The sequence below is a fragment of the Fusarium verticillioides genome, chromosome 1, assembly GCF_000149555.1.
Source record: "Fusarium verticillioides 7600 chromosome 1, whole genome shotgun sequence".
Classification (NCBI taxonomy): Eukaryota; Fungi; Ascomycota; class Sordariomycetes; order Hypocreales; family Nectriaceae; genus Fusarium; species Fusarium verticillioides.
The window spans coordinates 858,516-867,701 of NC_031675.1; the positions used below are offsets into that span (position 1 = coordinate 858,516).

General features: G+C 49.9%; 2 protein-coding genes across 3 annotated transcripts; both read left to right on the plus strand.

The window, feature by feature from the left end:
* The first annotated feature begins 1,760 nt into the window (after positions 1-1,760).
* FVEG_09678 (hypothetical protein) lies at positions 1,761-4,371 on the plus strand. The gene has a single exon (XM_018898733.1). It carries the CDS (start codon positions 2,282-2,284, stop codon positions 4,166-4,168), a length of 1,887 nt encoding a protein of 628 aa, XP_018756661.1. The 5' UTR covers positions 1,761-2,281; the 3' UTR covers positions 4,169-4,371.
* A 1,828-nt stretch (positions 4,372-6,199) lies between these two features.
* Positions 6,200-8,962, plus strand: FVEG_09677 (hypothetical protein). 2 transcript variants are annotated; one of them, XM_018898732.1, is made up of 3 exons: positions 6,336-6,733; positions 6,784-8,850; positions 8,901-8,956. In XM_018898732.1, exons 1-2 carry the CDS (start codon positions 6,522-6,524, stop codon positions 8,753-8,755), a joined length of 2,184 nt encoding a protein of 727 aa, XP_018756660.1. In that variant the 5' UTR covers positions 6,336-6,521; the 3' UTR covers positions 8,756-8,850; positions 8,901-8,956. The 2 variants fall into 2 exon arrangements, with proteins under 2 accessions (XP_018756659.1, XP_018756660.1); XM_018898731.1 differs by having other exon boundaries at positions 6,200-6,733; positions 6,784-8,962.
* The last annotated feature ends 224 nt before the right edge of the window (positions 8,963-9,186 follow it).

A 9,186-nucleotide genomic window follows, 5' to 3' on the forward strand; every position in this document is an offset into this window, starting at 1 on the left:
CGATGGCGAAACTTGACACTTTCGCAAAGGGTCCTATCAATCCTGGATCATTGAGTATCGTCAACGAGGCTTCCCCAGTACAATATCAGTGCCACCGTAAATAAGACGATTATAACTACCACCACCGGTAGCACGACAGCCACCGTCAGGAACGCTTTCGCATCGTCTCCTCCTTTTTACCCCTAAAAAAAGAAACGATTCATTTATGCAGATGCATAAAACACACCCTCTCACATGCACGCAATTGCTTCGCGATGGCTTGGACCAAGTGGGCGAGTCACGGACGCCAATTGGACTCTAGAAGACGCCACAGCGCGAATGATGCAAATTGCACCGCTCTCGTAGCGCTTCTTTCAAAGTGCCCCCAAGCCACCAAACAAACCGGATCTTTCGATGCCCGTTTTTTTCGTGGCAATTGGGTTCATCCTTCTGTAATCTCCCCCTTGGATTAACAAGCCTTGACAAACCGTCTATGACGCTTGGTTATGTTTCCTTTCCTTTGTCGGTGCTATCCACGCTCTCTGGATATTGTGGACGCTAAAATCTGCATGCTGTCAGGTACCCGAACTTTCAGTGTTGATCGTGCGATGGCCATTGGTAGGGATCAACAGACACACAAAATAGACGCTTTTGGAACTTGTGTGGTACTGAAACAGAATGTGATGGCTGTGTAATGCTATAAACGGCATTTGATGAAGATGAAAGGACCAAAAGAGGACGAAAGAGTATATAACAATTAAACAATGTTGCCTTTCTTGTTCTTAAGATACCCTTAATTGAGAGTAAAGAAACGAAACAATAGGAAACAAAACGTCAGCTCTGTAAGTTGGTGGAGTGCAAGCAAGTCATAATGAGAGGCTTCTTTGAAGCAGATCAAGGAATCAATTTCCACTAAAACCAACGGCTTCTTCGGGTCCTTGGGGGTAATGATCCTACCATTCTCAGGCTACCATCGCGATCGATGAGATTCCAGAAAAGATCTCGGTGATCATGACGATCAATGAAAATCCGAGATGCTAAAACTTGGAATCTGTGGTTCTTCGGTCGTTATCGCTCCGTAGGGTAAAGTATTGTCTGTCACTGCTTCTCACTAACAAAACCGATACGCGTTGCTTAATTTCCCTATTCTCCATACTGCTTCAGAGAAGACGATAGAGTGAACACTCGACACTAAAAATAACAAACCTTCTTTGATCCTAGATCCAATGGCCGACAAAGGCTAGCAGAGGAACAATACAAACTGCCGATGACTAACAACATGCGATTATAGTTGCATGGAGTTATACAGGAAATGAAGGACAATACCCCTATCCACATCAGCAACTAGAATAGTAGAAACCATGGAATAGACAGCCCCAGCTGCTGGGATACTCCAGAAGGTTATTCGTATCAATCAAGGTTATCGCAAACTATTTGATCCAATCTTCAGCTGAAATAACGAGGTGCAATAGCGTCAGCCGCCCAAGAAGCCGGACTCTTTGGTGCGACATCCGATGAGAAACTATTGCTCAACGACTCATCTCTAGAGCCTTAGGCCTTGCAAGGTTGAATGTTTGTAAACGAAGTCCATGTGTGTTCATCCCAGCATCTTATCGCTCCACCGCAGCTCTCGGCGACTGCCTCTTAGCGACCCCCGCTAACAACGCCCAAAGCGGTTGGTTTAGCCACGATTTAGTCAGGGGTCAGGGGATCACCCCTGTGGAGACCCGACTCAGCGCACCATTACCCAAGCGGCTAACGACTTTCATCGTTCTTTGACCCGCACGCACTTTGTTCGACTGTTGCTTTTCCAACAGGCGCCTTTCACGGCCAAGGCCGGGCTGACGGCACAAGAGCCCGTTATTTACAGCACTGCACTGAGCAGGGCTCTCGTTCTGGATTAGTTCCATCTGCCCATCTCTCACATGGGTGTGAGGCCCTGCTCAATAGCGCCCTAAACTAACGCGAAGCTCAGGCACACTATCAGAATCTGGGTATGGGCCACCCACCCACGCCCAACGGCGGCCCACGCCCGCGAGAGGATGAGAGGAGAGAATGAGTGAGAGAGAGAAAGTGATGTGGGAGAGGCAGGGTAGGGGATGAATGGAGGGACGGACCAGGCTCACTCCGTCGTTTCTTGCATATAAACACCATCCTCCGACCTACATGGGCATTCTTTTCCTTCCCACTCCTCTTCTTGTCACTCTTTCTTATATCAGTCTTCGCGGAATATAAGTAACTCTTCAGAGTTCTACCGCAGTCCATTCGTTCATTACTGAATCTGTACATTCTTTCAAACATAATGAAGAGCGCTGTCTTTATGGCCATGGCCTTTGGCCTGGCTTCCGCTAACATCTCCCCTCGATACGAGCTCCCTCCTGTCACTGAGACATGCGAGTGTGATACCGATGATCTTTGCTACCAGGCTGTCCGCGCTCCTGGTGCCACTTTCTGCGACCACATCCAGAGCTGCCAGCTTCCCTCAGTTTGCGCTGACCGTTATACTCTCCAGGAGGCTTGCACCTGTGTTCTCCCCACTACCACCACTGCTGCTGCCGTCTCTACCACCGAGACTGCTAGCACCGAGGCTGGTACTGCCACCACCGCTACCACTGAGGCCGAGACTGCCACTACTGGTACCACTGAGGTTGACACTGCTACAACCGAAACCGGCACCACCAAGGTTGATACCGCTACCTCTGAGACCGAGACTGCTACCGGTGTCACCACCGGGGCTGCCTCCACCACCACTGCCCCTGCTGAGACCAACACCACCACTGAGGAGGAGGACTGCGACTCTACCACCGAGGAGCTCTCCACTGGCACTGAGACTGCTACTGCTCCTACTGGCACTGAGACCGCCCCTACTGGTACCGAGACGAAGACCGAGACCGCCCCTACCGGCACTGCAACCGTTCCCGTCAACACTGACACCAAGACCGAGACTGCCCCTACCGGCACCAAGACTGAGACTGCTCCTACTGGTACCGAGACCGCCCCTGTCAACACTGACACCAAGACCGAGACTGCCCCTACCGGCACCAAGACTGAGACTGCTCCTACTGGTACTGAGACTGCTCCCGTCAACACCGATACCAAGACTGAGACCGCTCCTACTGGCACTGAGACCAAGACTGCTGGTGTTTCCACCACTGAGGGATCCCACGGCACCCAGACCACTGAGGCTACCGTCCCTTACACCACCAAGACTATCTACACCACTTCCGTCCACACCTACTCTAAGTGCCCTGACTACGTCAAGGACTGCCCTTACGGAACTCACGGTCCTTACACCGTCACTGAGACCGTTGCTGTTTCCACCACTGTCTGCCCTGTGACTGAGGGACACCCCAAGCCTACTGGTTACACCACCAAGACCGTCTACTCTACTGAGGTCTACACCATCTCCAAGTGCGCTTCTACCGTCAAGGACTGCCCCTACGGATCCGTCACCACCAAGAGCTACCCCGTCTCTACCACTGTCTGCCCCATCACCGAGGAGCACTCCAAGCCTACCGGCTACGCTCCTCCTGAGTATACCACCAAGACTGTCTACTCCACCAAGGTCTACACTGTCACCAAGTGCGGCCCTGAGGTCAAGGACTGCCCTTACGGTTCCGTCACCACTGAGACTGTCCCTGTCTCTACCACCGTCTGCCCTGTCACTGAGGAGCACACCAAGCCCACTGGCTATGCTCCTCCTCCCCACAGCACTCTCTACACCACCAAGACCGCCTACCTCACCAAGGTCTACACCGTTACCAAGTGCGGTCCTGAGGTCCCCAACTGCCCTTACGGCTCTCTCACCACCGAGACCGTCCAGCAGACCACTGTCTACGCCACCGGTACTAAGGAGATTCCTTCTTACCCTACCGTTGTCGTTCCCAAGCCTGAGCAGCCCGAGCACTCCGCTCCCGCTAAGCCTGAGTACCCTGCTCCCAAGCCTGAGCACTCTGCTCCTGCTAAGCCTGAGTACCCTGCTCCCTCCAAGCCTGAGCACCCTGCTTACCCTGCTCCTCCTGCTGAGACCGAGACCCACGTGGCTCCCGCTCCCAGCCAGCCTTCTGCCACTCTCCCCTACCACGCCCCCACTGGCACTGCCCCCGCTGTCGAGGTCACTGCCGGTGCTTCTCGCTTCGGTGTCGAGATGGCCGTCGCTGCTGCCGGTATCTTTGCCGTTCTTCTGTAAATGCATCATGGAACATAAAACTTTCCCTTTGCTGTTTATTTATTACAAACATAATAAGCTTCACTATGTACATAGTATGATTTAGACGATCTTGGCTCGGCCAAGTAGTGGTAGAAAGAATGGTTACGATTTTTGGATAATATTGTGTAATTTTGTTGTTGAAGATACCACCACATCATCAATTATAGACATATCTTAATACGTCTTTGCTCCTTGTGATTCTCAAATGTCTCTTTACTTAAGCTTAAGCAACTGACTGGCTGCTTCATGCCCAAGTCCTTACCTCGAAGCTCAACAGCCTGGCAGTTTATCACGTGAAGTCACTTAATCCTTTGTCGTCACTAGTGTCTCCATGTGATACCAGTTTTCCCAAACTCTATCTCCTTCGATTAATCATGTGGAACAGCGCTAGAACAACGAGGAGGGGGTGAGCAAAACAAATTAGGGGACCGTTTCAACCGGGTCGTTGGGAACAGAAACAGGGCGGACTTTTCCCGAAAGTCAAAAAGGCTTGTGGCCGTTGAGGAGAAAAAGGGGAGACATGTCTCTGCTCTGGAATGCGGGAAGCAGATAGTGGCGTGTGGAAGGATTCTAGAAATTAGGTGTGTTTTGAATGGAAATGTGGCTTTTAGTTACGGTGTGAGAGAGTATGGGCAAGGATGGTAAAGAGTGAAAACGATAAACGATGAATGATACTGGATTGAGAAAGAGCCAGACTGCTAGATGATTGTCTCGGAGTTGTCAAGTTTCTCAAAGGCATAGACTAGACTTTGCAGGGGTGTGAGAAAGATTCGGAGGTCTAAGAATAGCCGTGATTGGCTCTTCAGAACGAAACAAAGGGAAGCAAACAACTCCTTGAATGAGGTTCATGAGTCGTCTGAGAATGTCTCATCACTTAATTCTCCCTTCCTCCCGTTATACCCGAAAAGCTTTGAACGATGACATAGGACCTACGTATGAGCTATCTCAAGGTGGGTGTGGTGTCGATGGCTTCAAGGTTTCAACAGTCAGCCATGAAAGAAACGGTGTCGTGGCTACAAACAACCAACCGTTCTTACCGCTAAATTTGATAAATGGCAGTTATCTTTACGGCGGGGTAAGAATGTCTCTTTTTTTGAGGTCGGATGACTTACAGAGACGTCGAGCGCGGCTGTTTCAACTAATGAGGCGGCGAATGCAAGGGCTGATGACATACATGGCGCGCTTGAAGGGAGACGTACGTTTCAGCGAAGGGATGCCAAGGCGAACCGTTTTCTATATCTGAATACTTCCACATAAATCGATAAACTCTGTTAAACAGAGGTCATTCGATAATCAGGTATATGAAGCATCCGGCCTGTCGTATGTCTAATGTCCGTTCAGTTTATCCAACCCTAGGTAGTCTGGCAGTTGGTTCCTCAGTCTCGGCAATTCCATCATTGTCAGTATTAATTCATGAGTTCCTCTTTTATTTAAAAATATTGACATCATTCCTCTCCGCTATTGAGAAAAGAAGAGAGGCATTATACTGAAATATTGCATAGAAGTTGGTGGTGATGCCGAAAAGCCTCGTTGGTGTGGCGCAAGGCTTTTTGTGCCTGGAGCCACAGTAAGCACAGCCGTGATCTGCGCCTCTGCATGTGTTCCACTGATGCCAGGGCAGCGACCTAGGTTCCCTCTGAATCGACAGGTTCGGCTCTGGTTCTGCGATGGAGAATTGAGTATTTCATCATTTGATTGATTAAATGATTAAGAGTTTTGACGTAACTGTATTCAGGTTCAGACTATTGGAATGCTCCATATTGCAGTAATTGGTGGGAACTGTAACATGGAGCCCTGTAGCACTATCAAACGGCCTGTATTATAGGTAAATGTCTACGAGAACGGCCTCAGCGTCTTAGTTGCAGATTACCTTAGATTATCTCCCTCGTCTATCTCCAGATCACAGACGTCAGTGCATCGGGAACACGGCACTCAGACCTCCTACGGACTTATACCCTCTAGCCATCCATTTACAGCACATTCTGTCTCACCCAAATATGCATTTGTAGCATTCGCAACCTCTTTCCGAACAGGCCTCCTGCGAGCGCTGAGGCGCAGCACCTCTCCCATTCCACAGTCTGGTCTGCTGCAGGTTATTTGTGGCCCGCCGGCCTGTTCTGGCGGCCATCTTTTTTCTCGTCTTCACCACTGCCTTCTAACTTGGCGACCTATGATTCTGGCCTAAGAGGGAGCTGACTTATAAACTTGCAATTCCCGTATCAACCATCAGCATCATGACAGCCTCGTGAACTATAGCTAAAAGCAGCATCGGAATCGCCTCTGATTGCCTTTTTTCCATTTTCTTGTTGTTTGTGAATCAAAGCTCAACGCAATGAACAATAACATTGCTTCGCCGTTTAACCTTCAAGTTCCGATATCATCTGCTTCGCCTAGCGGATCTAACAATACCACAACTGGAAGGCCGCCGCTATGGACGCCTTCATCGCGACGAAAAGTCTCACGGCTTTATCTTTATACTACGCTTCCTCTTGAGAAGATTATGGCAGTCGTTCATGCTAAATCTCCCGATACTCCTGCGCCTGGGTAGGTGTTTCTTGATGTTGTGCTGTATATATACACTAACAGCTGTATAGTAAAGATTCGGCCCACAAGACACTCAATGCGATGCTCAACAAACAGCCACGATGGCTTCACCCCAAGACCGAAGACGATATGGTTCGCCGATTAGAAGAGCTGGCTCTTTCTCCGACACGCACTAGCTCAACCCATAATTCCGTCGCATCTCCAACACAAGCCTCTGGGCCTATTCCTGCTCTCAACGCCATCCCAACACCACATCTCGTTAGAGATCCCGGTACTAGAGTGTCGCTCGAGGTTCCACCTTTTAACCAATATCCGCAGCAGCAATTTGTCCCAAATAATGGAACGGCCGCTCAAAGACAGATGCAACAGAATCAGGAGGACAACAGTACTTTTCGAAACTTCTTACAGCGGCCTACATTCATGACTACATCGACGGACTGCACTACTGGAAGTTTACGGCAAATACTCAATGACTATTCACACCCGTATGTCAAGACAGTAAAGCGCCTTATAAAACGGTATACAGCGCCTCTCAACCGCCGAGGAACGAGTCTGTCTCCCATTTCAGATGAAGAGCCAAGTGTGGTATCATGGCTCAACGATCGTGACGCACCAGTTCACTTGCCCATGGGACCTTACTACCTTCCCGGAAACTTCCTCTGCATCGAAGAACTTGCCCGATATACATGTTTTCCGCAAGATGAGATCCATCAGAAACTGGCTTGTTTCTGCCGCCCTATTCACGAGATCGAAGAGCCAGCTTGGATCACAGCACATGGCCCTACACAAACTGGCACCAATGCACTATCAGCCGCTGTCCATGGTAGTTCATTCGAAGAACGCGATCAGTTTGGACATACCGCACTTCATCTCATGGCTGCACGATTCTTGTCGGATTATCTTTTTCAAGCCATCATCTCGGATAAGGCCAACCATGTCCTGAATGTGCAGAATACAGCGGGCCAGACACTCCTTCACGTATTGCACACTACCTGGTTTCAATCTCAGAACCAGGAGTTGCTGAAGCAGTTGCTGGATGCACTCGCTCACAAAGGATTCGACTTTAGTGCGCGCGACTGCTATGGACGATCATTCTCGCATATTCTCTTATTGCGGGACACACCACCTGAGCTACGAAATTATGCACTGGGACTGTGCAGTGCGACTAGCTATCAGAAGAGAGACGCCTTCAACGTAACACCTACTTACTCAGCCATCCCCGAGCCTGTAATGGGTATGAGCAGAGCAAGCACACAGGCTATGGACGTCGACCCTCCGGTACCAATGTCTCGACAAGCTAGCATTGCTGATCCTTGGCACTTTGACGATATCCACCAGGAGACACAACTCCTCAAGTACGTCAACGATGCGGAACTCAACCCCCGACTTGAAGACAACCAAGGCCGCAACGGGCTTCATTGTCTCGCAGCCGCCACACTCAGTGAAACCAGTATCACGCAAAAGTACTACCTCGATGAGAACGGCGCGCCGATCGACCGAAGACGCAGAAGGGACAAGACTGTTAAGAACTCGGACTCGTGCACCGATAGATTACAATTCCGTCTTGTTCTCCTCCAGAACCTCCTAGATGCAGGCGTCGATCCAAACCACTATGACATCCACGGCAACACACCCCTGATGGCATTTGTCGCCCAACTCCCCGAAGACGATGATTACAAAATCGGCCCCGATATCATTCGAGAACTCATCGATTCCGGCGCTCAAGTCAACGCTCGAAATCGATCAGGCGAAACAGCACTACACGTAGCTGTTCGCTGCGGTCACAAACTCGCTGTTAAACAACTTGTTGAGAGCGGCGCATGTGTGCATGTTCGCGATGCAGCGGGTAGAAGTGTGCTAGAGGCCGCGGATGTCAAGATGAAGGGGTTGAGAGGTCACGATGATGCGGAGTATGCGCACCTTGAGGCTTGTAGGGCGTGGTTGAGTGGGATTTCGGGAGGTGCGGTGCAGGAACCGACGGTGTTGCAGGAGTGGGACGCTTCCTTAGGTGATGAGAGTTGAGGAGGTTCTTGTTTATATATATCTACATGGGGTTTGCAGTTCTGGGATGGCGTTGGGATAGAAGCGGATACCCTGGTGTTATATGGCAAAAGAAGGTATAGACTTGCTTTCACTGTATATATAGGGACTAAGATCTCCTCCACAGAAATCGAGAAAGAAGTAAAATCGATATTTCTCCCAATTTTATGTGAGACGCTGGTGACGGTGCGTTCTGGAGGAGTTACTCAGGCTATTCTGAAGTGAGGGTATACGCCACGACGGTGCGTCACAAACAATCAATACACAGAGAAACCGGAGGAACTCTTCTAGAATTGAGAGAGATTCTATATCAGCAACCAAGGACTTCTTAGTATCTCCGATGCAATTAAAGAACCCTGTCGTGAACTCAATTGGTGGACTTTGGGGTAGCTTCAATCATTCCTCCAGGCCCT